The sequence below is a fragment of the Labrus bergylta genome, chromosome 10 (genome assembly GCF_963930695.1).
Source record: "Labrus bergylta chromosome 10, fLabBer1.1, whole genome shotgun sequence".
NCBI classification, from domain to species: Eukaryota; Metazoa; Chordata; class Actinopteri; order Labriformes; family Labridae; genus Labrus; species Labrus bergylta.
Genome location: NC_089204.1, coordinates 29,222,589 through 29,237,221, shown reverse-complemented (window position 1 = coordinate 29,237,221; position 14,633 = coordinate 29,222,589). Strand labels below are relative to the sequence as shown.

The window sequence follows — 14,633 nt, the reverse complement described above, 5'->3', positions numbered from 1 at the left end:
TTATTATTAATAATAATTAATATTAATTATTATAATTATATTATATATATATTTATAATTATATTATATATAAATTTTATATTAATAGTTATAATATAATTAATTATTTATATATTATAATAAATATTATTATTATAAAATATAAATAATAAATTAATATTAATATAATATTATTTAATAATAATTTATATTTATATTTAATAATAATTAATTTAAATATAATAATTTATATATAATATTATAATATATATATATAAATATATAATATAATTATAATAATATATATATTATTTTTAAATTATATATAATTAATAAATTTATATATTATTATTAATATAATATATATTATATATATATATTTATATATGATGATAGAGAGTATTTATAACTTCCTCCTTTTTCTATTCCTAAAGTCCTCCCTGAATCCAAAACCTCTACTGGATAAAAGGTTTCACATTCCTTTTTTAAAAAAAAAAACACATTACATTTGATCAGATTAAAATCGTTCCTCTTTGTGTATGACCCAGTTTTGAGATTTGAACAAATGCAACAGCTGAAGTCTTTGCAGGTTTACTTTGAACAAACAGTTCCCTGGTTTCCCCACAAAGCTATTATGTTCTCTCCGGAGACTGGACTGACCGTTGTGAAAGACTGCAGCATTGAAAAGGAGTGCATTCATCACGGAGGAGGAAAAAGACCTCCCCCCACTGAGTCGTAAACACTGAACTCCATCAGGGTCTGCTGCTTCTCTGAACACAGCTGAACGTCTCTGCAGCTCACAGCGATAGAAAACATTTGAGTGCTTGTGCATGAACTTCACCGGTTGACCTTTCTCTCCTTTTTTCTCTCATTCTCTCTCAGCCTGCCTTTAAAGACAAGGTATCACATCTCTAAGTCGTTTTGTTCAACCTGTGTTTGCTGTCTTTATGATAACGCTGTGCATGTGTGCTGTCTGCTGTGCTTTTCTTTATGTTTACAACATAAATACACAAACATCAAGATCAGAATTTAGACTTTTGTCAGAGCTACACAGCTTCCTGTACAGGCTCTTGTGATATCACACATTGACTATTGCAACTACTGGCAGGTCTTCCTACATCAACACTATGAAACCTCTAATGAGATGATCCAACATGCAACAGCACGACTCGTCTTCAACCTCCCCAAAACAGCAGGGTCTGATCTCCCTCCACTGGCTCCCAGTTCCTGCTCGCATCAAATTTAAAACTCTGCTGCTCGCTTACAAAACAGACAAAAATGACTCCCCTACGCCAATGAAAGGCGTCTGAGCCAACCTTCACAACAGGGTCCTAAGTCTCTGACTAGACTCTTCTCCTCTGTCGCCCCCCGGTGGTGAAACGAGCTAACAAACTCCATTCTATCTGCAGAGTCCCTCTGCACCTTTAAGAAAAAGATAAAGACCCAGCTCTTTATGAACACCTACTAACTTAATGATGATGATGATGTTGTGCTCTGCGTCCGGTCACTTCCTGTCAGCACCTCTGTGTCCGATCAGACTATAAGAGGTCATATTCTGCCCTTTTTGGGGTTCATATATTTAATCTATGTACCTACTAAAGTATGTTCAAAATAGCTAAAGTTCTTAAAAAGTGTCTGTTTTCATGAACTGCCGCTCCATGCACCGGCTCGCTTCTGACTCTCTCTCTAAGGCTCTGAAGCGCCCACGTTCAGAGTCCCCACGTGTGCCAAGTCTGATCTGATTGGTCGGCCTGTCGGCTCTGCCGTAATTGGTCCGTCACTCAGCACGGTTCTCGGAAATGTCACGCCCCTTTTTACCATATTGGGAATGCAGCCACTTTGCCTCGGAGGGGAGCAAAGCACCTCAGCACCTTAGCACTACTGTGCTACCGCAGGCTACGGCATATCGTGGGCGTGCTACAGAAGTTAACGGGCGTGCAACATGCTGGGCCACAATGAGCCAATGGGCTTAGATCAGTGATCTCACACTGACAAGACGTCACACTGGCACATTTTTTTCGAGGGGGGCTAGAACCGAGCGTTACGTGCAGCTAATGCTACAGCTAACAGGAGAACGAAGGAGAAGCTGCGTTTACGTGGACTTTGAATTTTTGCACATAGATGTGCCTAAACATGCACAGGACACTTGGAAAACACACTCTTTAGTGTGAAACTAAAGAGTGTGTTTTACCACACTACACTAAACTAGTGTAAATAAAACCAGAACAAGCATAATATGACCCCTTTAAAGATGTTTGTTTCCTCCTCTCTTGATCCTCACTTGTGTTGTTCTTACTCTCTGATGTACATCGCTTTGTAAAGAAGTGTCTGTTTAGTGACTTGTAGAAACGTAAATATTACACCACTGACTCGGTTATCAGGGTCATCTAAAATTATCAGACGATTAGCCTTATCTAATGATGTAGCGAGGAAATGTTTGAGTCCTTTCTTTAATAAATAATCCTTTCTTTGATGGGACTGAAAGCTACATTCTTGAAACTGAATAAATAAAACCCAAGAAGCCGAGATCAGTTTTTTCCTCAACACTTCTATCCTTTAAGTAGTTTTTGTAACTTTAAAAAGTCCATGTGGGTCAACACGGGGCCGGATTAAGACTTAAGTTAGGCTCCTTCCCCTCAGCTAAAACCATCTCACCTTATCACTAAACGTTATGTTTCTACACACGCCCAGTCGCCCACACATCATTGCTTTGCAGTAACCCTCAGACATAGAGTGTGCTACTGATTACATGATCTATTTATAGCCCTGACTATGCTCACCCACCCTGCCCCATGTTTGTGTCTCTCACCACCAGTATGGATCCAGTGGGAGGAATATCTGCGAGCATATACGCCAACCGGCTGCGGGCAGAAGGGATGGGCTCCGTGGAGCACGCCGTGCCCTTCTCCAACCAGGACTACGAGGCCCTGAAGCAGGAGTGCGTGGAGTCCGGCTGCCTGTTTGAGGACCACTATTTCCCCGCTGAGCCCACATCGCTGGGCTTCAAGGAGCTCGCCCCGCATTCTGCCAAAACGAGCGATGTGGAGTGGATGAGACCAACGGTGAGGAAAAAGGAACAGTTGCCGTGGTTACATCACAGTCCACTGCCCTTTTTACAGCTAGCATGCAGCTATCAGTATGCAGCTGTCACTCAGAGCAACCACTCCCATTTCAGTGTTTTACTTTAGGGCCTGTGTCTGTCCAGTCCACTGACGGACTCTGGTTTCTTGACAGACACATTTAGGACATTTTTCTATTGCTCTGTATGTTTTATATTTGATTATATTTAAGGAAATTTCTTAAAGAAAAGATAAAAACATTGTAAAGGAGTCGTGTCCTGGCATCACCCACAGCTCTTGATCTTGATGTTGCACCTTTAAAAAGCAGCTGCCACCAAAGCTGTGTTTTTTGAACTAAGGAAGCAGAGCACTGAAAAAACACTGAACTGTCTTACAGATTAACAGTGTAGTACCAAATAGCGCCACAAGGTGGTACCTCTGTTATGTTTTGAGTTTGTGACAGTTAAAGTTGTTACTTAGCCGTCTTGCATGTGTGTTGAAAAGACTCTGAGTCAAAACAAAAACAAAAAAGATGACGTCGAGGATTGCGGGGAATCATGGGAGTGATTCTCTCTGCTACCCCCCCCCCCCCCCATAAAAACAAAGTTTTTTTTGTGAGTGGACTGTAGTCATGACGACCGGACAACATGAGGAAGAGAATATGTTTACTGACAAGCTAATGTATCCGAGTATAATATACATTAAGTTTTTATCACAGCACCTCAAACAGCGACAGAACGGCAGCTTTCAGCAGCAGCTCACGCTTCCTTATGCGGCGGTCTTTGACGTAACATCTGGTGTTTCCACGGCAACGATAAAAGTGTAAAAGTCTGTCTTGGCGGCTGCTGTGACAAGACACGTCCTGTTACAACTATAAAATGAAGGATTTGATAACTGTTGGAAATATTTGAGGTCAAAAAAATATATAACAGGTTAATAAAAATTGAAAAAAATTAACATATTGAAATCTTTATTTTCAAATCAAATCTGTTCTTCAAACACAAACTCCTCTAAAGTAAAGCAGATGTTAGATACACATTCATCCATTGTTAGTCATGCCGTCCCTCAACAGGAGGCCGGACTGGACCTCCGAAGAGAAACAGATCATGTCAACAAACATATCAGTGTCGCTATTATTTCATGTCTCTGCAAACCCAGACGGAGCAGAACAAGCGGAGACACGAACGCCGCCGACCTCTGCAGCTGTCGGCATCGCGTGGTGGCATTCTGACCACTCCTCACTCTGACATTCGTTCACAGTGGCCTCGTAAAAATACAGGATGTCGACATGTAGGTGCAAGAATAGCACTGATGTGAAAGATGTGTTACATTAAAGAAGATCATTATCAGTTTATTTGTTTATTTAATAGTGAAACTGAAGTTCTGCACAGAGACTTTAGAGCTAATGCTAATGCTAACTCTTGTCCCTCGTTGGGCCTTGAAACAAACAGTCAAAATGAACAGCAGTCGATCACATAAAACCTCATAACACTGTATCAGGATACATTCAAATACATACACAACAAGATCCAAGACCGATACAAGACCGAGACATTTAGGGTTAGAGATCAAGTCAAGAACAAGACTAAGGCAGGGCGAGACAGAGACGAGACCAAGACCATAAATATCACTGAAAAATCATCATCTTGTGTTTAGGGGGCGTGTCACTCACCCGGAAGGTTGCGGCCGTAACCGCGGGGAAAAAAATTATGAATGAATTAAAGTGATTAGTTCTTTTAGAAAGAGACGTTTTCCTTCTAATCTCAGTGATGACGTGGAATAATACCCGATCAGTGGTCAGTGATATTCTGCCGTACAAGCGATGCAACCACATCATTTTAAAATCACCCTAATCGTTGTTTTATACATTTTTCTTAAAAAAAACAAACAAACATGCGTTTGTTTATGTTAAGGTTGTCAAAAATGGTGATATATTTCAAAATCACATTTTAAAAGTGGTCTTGATTTAAGATCCGGTTTCTGCCCGGTCTGAGACCGAGACAAGACGATCTCCTCGGTGTGTCAGGGCATTTAAACGTTACTGTTGATGCACGGAGCAGCCATGTTGGATTTTAAGTCGGACCGCTGAAGGTTCTCAGAGTTTCCGGAGTTACAGGGGAAGCATTCCTGAGTACGTATCCTACCGGTGACTGGAAATTTCCGACTTTCTAATCACCATAACGCACCATAAATATTGAAATCAAGCAACTCATCATGACTAAAAATTGTAATCGTTTGACATCCCTTATCGATACAATAAATCCACAGAAACACCCTGCCATAATACCCCACATCGAATCAGAGACAAGACCGGGACCTTCAATTAGTGGTCTAGAGACCAAGACTGATCCAGTACTAACACCTTTGAAGTAGAGCTTGCAGACTGTTTAACTAACAAGGAGAAAGAAGGCTGTTCAGTTGGTCACATGTCAACAAGAACCCAAAGATTAAGCCCAAAAAGAAAAAAGGAAAAAAACCGGGCTTAGGGGTCTTCAGTTCTTTAAAGAGAGAAGTTTGAAGGTTAAATCTGTTAAAAACTTGTTAACTCTGATGTTTAATGTCTCGGTAGGAACTGACAGATGACCCTCAGTTCATTGTGGGCGGAGCCACCAGAACAGACATCTGTCAGGGAGCGCTGGGTGAGCCCTCGTTTTTTTGTCATTTCTAACATGAAATCTGTTCTAAAAAAAGACAAAATAAGTCTGATGGTGCGTCTTCTCTCTTGCAGGCGACTGCTGGCTCTTGGCAGCCATCGGCTCGCTCACCCTGAACGAGAGGCTTCTTCACCGGGTGGTCCCTCATGGTCAGTCCTTCCAAGACGACTACGCGGGGATCTTCCACTTTCAGGTACTGCGACATCATGGCGAGGCCTGCACGATGAAGCACGCTTTGAAAACTAGCAGGAGGTTCTTATTCTGGGCCTGGTCGATTATTCAAAAAGACGGCGCTACCTTGATTATGTTTTAAGATGCTCTTTAGGACCGGCCCCTGGTGGACGGCGAGCGTTTTTAGCCTGATGCAGCTCTTGATTAATGCTCTGTGTCTGCAGTTCTGGCAGTTCGGCGAGTGGGTGGATGTTGTGATAGATGACAGGCTGCCGGTCAAAGACGGCGAGCTCATGTTCGTCCATTCTGCTGAGGGCAATGAGTTCTGGAGTGCTCTCCTGGAGAAAGCTTACGCTAAGTGGGTTTTTTTTAACGGGCCTGAATTATTCAGCATTCATGTGTTTAGCAGAGAGTTTTTAAATGATATCTTGAAGTGCATTTCTGAGTGCGGGTTGGTTCTGTGGTGTCAGGCTGAATGGCTCCTACGAGGCCCTGTCAGGAGGAAGCACCACTGAAGGCTTTGAGGACTTCACAGGGGGCGTGTCGGAGATGTACGAGCTCCGCAGCGCTCCCAGAGATCTGCACCGGATCATTGCCAAAGCTCTGGACCGAGGCTCTCTGCTGGGCTGCTCCATCGACGTGAGTGCTGAACACACTGACCCGCAGATCGATCAATGCTGGAAAAAAAACAATCACATTAAAAGCACTTCTATTTATTTCCACGTCTCTTATATTGATACTGCTGTGCGGTAATCCAGTTGTCTTTTTTTTTATTGCAGATCACCAGCGCCTTCGACATGGAGGCTGTTACCTTCAAGAAGCTGGTGAAGGGACACGCCTACTCGGTCACCGGATTAAAGGAGGTCTGTGTGTGTGCATCGCTGCTCCGTGTTTAATCTGTATTAACTCATAATACAAACTGTTCTTAGTTTGCTCGTCACTTTGTCTGTCTCTAGGTTGATTACCGTGGAAACATGGAGCGCCTTATCAGAGTGCGTAACCCGTGGGGCCAGGTAGAGTGGACTGGAGCCTGGAGTGACAAGTGAGTGTGCAGAGGCCTCTTTCACACACACACTCCTGACATGTTCGAGATGATTTCAGGACAGGAGATCATCTATGTCAGACGAGCTATTCCAAAACGAGATGCATTTTCAAACAGCCCCCCTGTGGTCTAAATGAAACATCTGTGCTGTGCTTTGGTCAAAATATAACATGAATCAAGCACCAGAGGAGGTTTGTGACCCTGTATAAACCAGCTCTCTCAGAACGCTCCGTTTTGGTGTGTGTGTCTCTTTAAATGTAATGACGTGAGTTTTCCCCGTAGACATCACTCCTCTGTAGAGAGAACAAAAATGGCCGACCTGTTCAAAAGTTTTGGTCTAGTCTGGGGGTGGAGTCCATGGGTGGAGATATCAGGGGAGGGGAGGGGATTTTCTTTTATTACCAGAATCCCACTGTGACATCACAAGGAGAGCACATTTGAAACGGAGCATTGTTCTCTGTGTGGGTCAGTAGACACTCAGGTTACCCAGATATATGTTCAGAAACACTGTGGAAGTGGATTTTTTTTACAATATGTCCCCTTTAAACTAAATGTTTATTTGTTTTGTGCAGCTCCCCTGAATGGGATGAGATCGACCCCTCTGAGCGAGAAGACCTGCATCTGAAGATGGAAGATGGAGAGTTTTGGTAAGATGTCCAAAGTGATGTAGAACTGTGAGGGAGTTTCATGCATATTTTTTTGGAGATACCCAGTAGTGGTGCAAAAAAGGAATTGTGATTTTTGTGAGTAATATATTGGATTGTTTATAGCTGGTGCTCAATGGTTGACGTTTATCACCAGTAACAAAAAAAGAAAACTCCAGAAAAAGAAGATTTTTTTGCAAGCTGCAGCGAACGTTAGCCTGAAGCACACAGCACATGATACAAGTCGCTTATCCTACTTTCAGCTTATCAATCAATCAAACTTTATTTATAAAGCACCTTTCAGACAAATTAAATTGCAGTTCAAAGTGCTTTACAAGAGTGCAGAAAAGTTATTGATGAAAAAGTAGTTTATAAAAGTATTGAGAGACTAATGCACACCAATAAGAATTTAAAAAAAAAAAAAAAAAAAAAAAATACGACACATAAAAGCAATAACATGTTAAAATGAATACATAGGAGAAGAATATTTAAAATTGTAGTAGGATAAAAAAAGACAAAACAATAATGTTACGATTTGAATTTATATAAAGCACTATATAAAAGCCAGACTGAATAAATGAGTTTTAAGATTACGTTTAAAAATCTCGCTTCTCGGCTCCTCTCAGACCCTCAGGAAGGTTGTTCCACAGTCTCGGAGTGTTATGGCACCAACTCACACTATTAAAGCTGCTCATTCAGACAGTCCTCTTCATGCTACATGCTACAGCTGTAGTGACACAATCCAGCTAAGCTAACCGACCCTGCCTGAAGCTTTAAAGTCCCCTCATCCCAACCTTTACTCTGCATCTTCCAGGATGTCCTTCAGGGAATTCTTGAGGCAGTTTTCCCGGCTGGAGATCTGTAACTTGACTCCTGACGCTCTGAGTGAGGATGGCATGAGCCACTGGAACACCATCAAGTTCTACGGGACGTGGAGGAGAGGCAGCACGGCCGGCGGCTGCAGGAACCATCCCAGTGAGAAGAAACCCCCCCCCCCCCCCCCCCCACTCCTCCTCTAAAAACTGTGTACACAGGTCCTCTAAACAAGCTGACACAAATGCATCTTCTGTGCAGACACGTTCTGGATCAACCCTCAGTATAAGATCACGTTGCTGGAGGAGGACGACGACCCGGAGGACGACGAGGTGGCGTGCAGTTTTTTGGTTGCTCTCATGCAGAAGGACCGCCGCAGATATCGACGCCAAGGTCAGGACATGCACACCATCGGCTTTGCTGTGTACACGGTGAGAACAGAGACGGAAAAAAACCTCACTGTCACTTTTGTCCTTCTCGTGTTTTACTCAAGATAGAAAACATTTTTCTATCAGCTAATATTGTATTTTTTTTTGTCTCACTTTCTTCTCTTCTTGCAGATTCCAGAAGAGGTAAGAAGATTATGGATTACTTCTATGCTTACTTGGGGTTTGGTGCCTTGCTCAGGGGAACATCGATAGTTTTCAGGAAGTGATCTGGCACCTCTTCAGCTACCAGACCAATTTCCAGACTTGATCCGCACCAGGACTTGAGCTGGTGGCCCCTCAGGTCCCTGAGGTCCCTAAAAACTGAGCTACTGCCGCCCCTCTTTATTTTGCAGCAATGTTAAATAATAATAATAACTTTATTGATATAGCAGCTTTTAAAAACACAGGTTTACAAAGTGCTTTGACAAACAGCAAAAACAAGAACAAACTAAACCAAACACAGAAGAACATAAACAACAACAAGAACATAACAAATACTAAATACTAAAAATAATGAAATACAATTCAACAGAAAAGAACCCAAAGTGCACGATACACAACAGACATATAGAACCCGACCATCACAAGAACCATCATAAGAACCATCATAAGAACCATCACAAGAACCATCACAAGAACCATCATTAGAACCATCATTAGAACCATCATAAGAACCATCATAAGAACCATCATAAGAACCATCATTAGAACCATCACAAGAACCATCATAAGAACCATCGCAAGAACCATCATTAGAACCCAGGCACAACAAGGACCCAACAACACGAGCTGAGACCAAGAGGAACCAAAGATTTAAAAAGTTGTAAGAAACTAAAAGAGCTAAAAGTAAATCAAAAGAGAACAGCAATAAGAAGGTAAGAGCAGGAAAAGAAATAGAAACAAGTGAAGAAATTATCCAAAAAAATGTTCAAATAGCCGTTCTCCATCCCTCTATACAGATTTAAAAGTTTCAAAATGAACTATATTATGCTTTGCAGAGTGTTGACAGTCATTTTAAGTATTTATCCTTAAAAAAAAAAAAACATGCAAATAAATCTCCCCCCATGCATTGTCCCCCCCCCCCCCCCCCCCCCCCCACACTTCAGTTTAGGGGCTGCCAGAACGTCCACTTGAAGAAAGATTTCTTTTTGAACCATTCATCGTGCGCCCGCTCTGAGACCTTCATCAACCTGCGAGAGGTGAGCACGCGGCTCCGCCTCCCTCCCGGAGAATACCTCATCGTGCCCTCCACCTTTGAGCCGAGGCAAGAGGCCGACTTCGTCCTCCGGGTGTTCACAGAGAAGCAATCAGAAACAGAGTATGTGGTTTCAATCACAGTTAACATGTGTGTTTACTTTGCAGATTTGTAAATGTTGCTAAGTCGTTTTTTGTAAATTGCAGAGAACTGGACGATGAAATCTCTGCAGATTTAGAAAATGAAGTACGTACCCATTAAATGATTAACACGATATGAAAAGTCATTATTTATATTTTTAATCAACGATGACTTCATGTTTGTGGTTCCCACAGGATGAAATAACAGAGGACGACATCGATGACTCTTTCAAGTCGATGTTCGCTCAGCTGTCAGGAGAGGTAAGACGTGAAACGACTTCAATAAAATCTATTTTAAGCACCCCTTTTTAAAGGCTTTTTATGTGATTTTTTGATCCAGCAGATGTCGCCCTTGAGCACCAGCATGAAACCAAAACAACTTGCGCTGCATTGTTGTGTTAGCATGCTAATGCTAGCGATCTTTATTATGCTGGTATCTTCACACTGCATGTAAATTTACCTGAAATGAGCGTGATCTAGAAACACAGTTAAGCAGTGAGTACAGTATGTTATTCTACTTTTCTCTAGTCCCTCAATTAAACAACTTTTATACACGAGGGGAGGAGTCAGCCGGCCGTCCTGGCGATGTAAACAAAGTGAAGTTAGGACTCTGAAAACTCTGAAAACATCACAGACAGTGGGACTCGGGTGTTACACCCATTGTAGACAGTCATGACTCACAGAGTTATTTTCAGAGGATATACTTGATTTCTACATTTAAGAGTGAAAAATCACAGAAAGACTTTAAGGTGAAGAAATTTAAAGTGAATGAAGTTTTCTTACTTGAATTTAAGAGTCACAAACTTTTCTTCTCTCGTCTTTTGTGTGTTTTTTCAGGACATGGAGATTTCCATCCGTGAGCTCAAGACCATTCTGAACAGAGTCGTCACCCGCCGTGAGTTTCTAAGTTTATATACCTAACATATCGGTAATACATCTCCCATTACTGTATTAGATTCCACTGTAGTGAACACCAGCCGATTCCTGGACGGCCTTTATTTTGAGCCTCTGAGTTGCTGTTTGTTTTCAGATCAGACTGTTTTTATTTCATTTTTCAGACAAAGATCTGAAGACTGACGGATTCAGCACAGAATCTTGTCGCACCATGGTCAACCTGATGGATGTATCCTCTGACGTTATCAGTTATGTCACACTGGAAGAAACAGGGGTGTGATTTTTTTTTTCGGGATGTATCTGGATGTTGAGATCTGAGAAATGGACACACACTGTACGGGGGGTGAATGTTTTGATGACTCATCAGTTTTGATTTGATGAAGGATAAGAGTTATTCACAATAAGGCGTGTAGCTGACCTGATTGACAGGTGGGCGCGGTGTAACGGTTTGTCAGGAGGTTTAAAACCCGCCTCAGCTCCAGCTCTCAGCCTGTCGTTAGGTTGACTGAAAGTTAGACTGAGACAGCATTTCCAGCATGGAGACCGCCATCGATGGGACTCCAGCGCCCCCTGCAGGAACAGACGGGGGTCATCACTCAGGCTTCAAACATTCATATATACAGTCTATGCATGTCATTCCCCACTCTCTCCTTCCAACACTGTCTCTCTTTAAGGCAAAACAACCTTGTGTTTCCCTCCTTAACCCTGAGTCCTTAGAAAGACGGGAGTGCTCGTTTAGGTCTGGTGGAGTTTCAGATCCTCTGGAACAAGATCAGAAAGTGGCTGGTAAGTGTGAGGGACTGATGTCAAAGAATATAATCTGAACTTTCTTCCTGATTTATAAATGTTCCCATCTTTGCCTCTCAGGTCATTTTTAGACAGTTTGACCTCGACAAGTCCGGAGCCATGAGCTCATATGAGATGCGTCTTGCCGTGGAGGCAGCAGGTATACTTATTGTAAAAAGGTCACCATCGTTTACTGTACACACTGTACTCACAGCTGAGTAACCAAACCTTTTTCTGTTTATTCTCCCTGTGGAGGTTTTAAACTGAACAACAGACTGAACCAGGTTCTGGTCGCCCGGTATTCAGAGAACGAGCTGATCGACTTTGACAACTTCATCTGCTGCCTGGTGAAGCTTGAAGCCATGTTCAGTGAGTATTGTTGTTTCTCTGAATGCTTAACGACTCCCCACTGCATTCTGCTTGATAAAGTTGGTTGGCCCTCCCTCACTGAGAGACGCAATAACCACTGGCATCTTTTTATCTATAAAGCCCTTACTGGAAAGCTTCCATCATATATCACCTCCTTGTTACATCCGAACCCTGCTCCATTTTTAACCCGAGAGAGAGAGAGAGAGAGCTGGTTCTCCAGGTTCCTCATGCCAGGACGGACCTGGGGAAAACTGCTTTTAGTGTTAGTGCTGCAAACTCCTGGACTATTTTACAACAGAACCTGAACTTGAGCACTTATATCTCTTATGGACACTTTAGAAATATTATTTTTAACCATCCAATACCTGACTGTAACTGTTTTATTTGATTTTAATTACTGACTTATCACTGTAGTCATTTCAAGCTATTAAATTATTTCAGTGTTTATATTTTATTGTTCTTATTGCTCTCTTATTGATTTTATTTTCTGCAGTAGCTTTATCTCATTTCTCGTTCTTTATCATTTATGTATGTTTTCTCTGCATCATTGTAAATGAGGGTCGCCCTCAATGATCTCTCCGAGAACTTAAATAAAGGTTGATGATGATGATGATGATGAAGGGAGCGTTACACCGTCACATCACAACACATGCTTCAGGGATTTTAGTTGAGATTTAAGGCGTCTGAACTAATATTTTGTGGGATAACATCGATGTAGATGTTTGAAACAGACATCTCAATGTCTGTTTGCGATTCAGGCAGGAAGATCCCAGTGTAGACCCAGAGTGTGCTGGAGGGATTTTATATCCCGTCTGGCCTGGGAGCGCCTCGCAGTCCCCCAGGAGGAGCTGGAAAACATTGCGAGAAAGACCGCGTCTCGACCTCAGAAAAGCGGAAGAAAATGGATGGATGGAAGATAAGGTCCAAACCATTTTTTTGGTGGGGTGGGCGTTGAGAGCCGGCATGGAGGGGGGTGACTCTGGGGCGCTGGAGCTCACTGTCCGGCCTTCCTGATTATGCTCGAGGAACCTACCGGATGGGAGGTTCCCACTTCTTGCTGTGCATCAGACTACATGGTTGAGTTGTGGGGGCAAGAGGGGGCCATGTGGTCGGGTAGGTCACTACCTGCAGCCCACTTCAACACAGCCTGGGTCTGGGTCTGGGTCTGTTTTGGTTGTGTTTGAAACTAAGGTCCATAGGGTAGGTTATGTTAGCGCTTATCCTTTCATTAGGGCACAAACGACCTTGTGTTTACTTCAAAGCCCACTGGATATTTTGGGACTCCTCTCCTCCAGTAGTGGATCACATATGGACCAGATCTGTACTCTGACCAGCGTAAAACAATGTGTGTACTTTGGCGACCTCTGCTGACCGACTGTGGTAACTGTTCCTTAACAGGGTCTTTCCAGCAGATTGACAAGGAGGGATCAGGAGTGGCTGAGATGAACATCACAGAGGTGAGTCCTGCTCCATGAGAACACTTCACTTTCAACCCAAACACGTTCTCAGGTTATCTCTAACATTTTCATGTTTTGTTTTTGTTAGTGGCTTTACATCACGATGTGTGGATGAAGAAGAGCACCTTCCCCCGGGAGAAGCTCTTGGAAAACTGCTGATAAAACCTGAAGACCCCCCCACAGCCTTATAGAGCCGTTAATCCTTTAACACATCCCACCTCAGCGTACCTAGAGTAGCCAAACGTCGGTCTCACAGAGAGAAGCCAAGTGTCAGCCCCGCAAAATGTTCTAAAACTATGCAAACCTCCAGTAAGAAGCTGTCTCCCCTGAAGGACAGCATGAGCCTGTGCATGACGTGAATCATTAGCTGTGACTTCATTTTAATTTAGCTTTCTATGTGAATGTCTACTGCTTTACTAATAAGAGTTTCACTGTTAATCTTTTGAGGAACAACAAAACATCGAAGGAGAAAGTCTGAAGATGTCTGTTACTGTAACGTCTGCTCTCATGGTTCAGTTTAAAACCAAGGACCCGGTTGTTCAAAAAGGTTTAATCCAGATAAAGATGATCCTGATTTGTTAATCCACTTTAGGATCACGTGATCCAGCTTACTCTTATCCCAGATGAACCCGATCCAGGTACAGACATGAAAGGAAAGCGAGTGTTTTAAAGCAACAATATGAAAACTTTCCACCCTTAAAATACTCGTTTCAAAATCTGTTCCAATAGAACAATAAACTTCAAACAGGGAGAATGGCGTCTCTGTCCACAGAGCGCCCCGGTCGCCTGCATTCAGCACTATATAACTTTGGCTGCAGGCTGAGATAATCCAGTGAAAAAAAATGCCTTCAAATATCGCTACCTTTTTTAAAATGTTTTTTTTTATTTGAGTTATTTAAAAGTTTCCTTGCTGTGTGATCCAGTCTGGATCAGCCCTCTGATGGGGTCAGGATGCTCCTGGTCTGTTTGAATCAGTTATCACACTCCAATGTCACAAACTGG

General features: G+C 42.4%; 1 protein-coding gene across 3 annotated transcripts in view; it reads left to right on the top strand.

The window, feature by feature from the left end:
- Positions 1 to 14,633, top strand: part of LOC109975317 (calpain-1 catalytic subunit) — a 16,380-nt gene that overhangs the window by 1,510 nt on the left and 237 nt on the right. For 2 of the 3 annotated variants that reach the window (XM_065959460.1, XM_065959458.1), the window contains exons 2-23: positions 862 to 879; positions 2,795 to 3,041; positions 5,608 to 5,677; positions 5,767 to 5,885; positions 6,088 to 6,221; positions 6,334 to 6,502; positions 6,643 to 6,726; positions 6,820 to 6,905; positions 7,478 to 7,552; positions 8,364 to 8,524; positions 8,624 to 8,793; positions 8,923 to 8,934; positions 9,897 to 10,108; positions 10,192 to 10,231; positions 10,321 to 10,386; positions 10,963 to 11,020; positions 11,184 to 11,248; positions 11,737 to 11,805; positions 11,887 to 11,965; positions 12,061 to 12,174; positions 13,573 to 13,631; positions 13,720 to 14,633. The exon at positions 13,720 to 14,633 is cut by the window's right edge and continues 237 nt beyond it. In XM_065959460.1, coding sequence (XP_065815532.1) covers positions 2,796 to 3,041; positions 5,608 to 5,677; positions 5,767 to 5,885; positions 6,088 to 6,221; positions 6,334 to 6,502; positions 6,643 to 6,726; positions 6,820 to 6,905; positions 7,478 to 7,552; positions 8,364 to 8,524; positions 8,624 to 8,793; positions 8,923 to 8,934; positions 9,897 to 10,108; positions 10,192 to 10,231; positions 10,321 to 10,386; positions 10,963 to 11,020; positions 11,184 to 11,248; positions 11,737 to 11,805; positions 11,887 to 11,965; positions 12,061 to 12,174; positions 13,573 to 13,631; positions 13,720 to 13,746 — 2,115 coding nt within the window. In that variant the 5' untranslated portion in view covers positions 862 to 879; position 2,795 and the 3' untranslated portion in view covers positions 13,747 to 14,633. The remainder of the gene's footprint in view (positions 1 to 861; positions 880 to 2,794; positions 3,042 to 5,607; positions 5,678 to 5,766; positions 5,886 to 6,087; positions 6,222 to 6,333; positions 6,503 to 6,642; positions 6,727 to 6,819; positions 6,906 to 7,477; positions 7,553 to 8,363; positions 8,525 to 8,623; positions 8,794 to 8,922; positions 8,935 to 9,896; positions 10,109 to 10,191; positions 10,232 to 10,320; positions 10,387 to 10,962; positions 11,021 to 11,183; positions 11,249 to 11,736; positions 11,806 to 11,886; positions 11,966 to 12,060; positions 12,175 to 13,572; positions 13,632 to 13,719) is intronic. The other variant, XM_065959459.1, reaches the window with a different exon arrangement.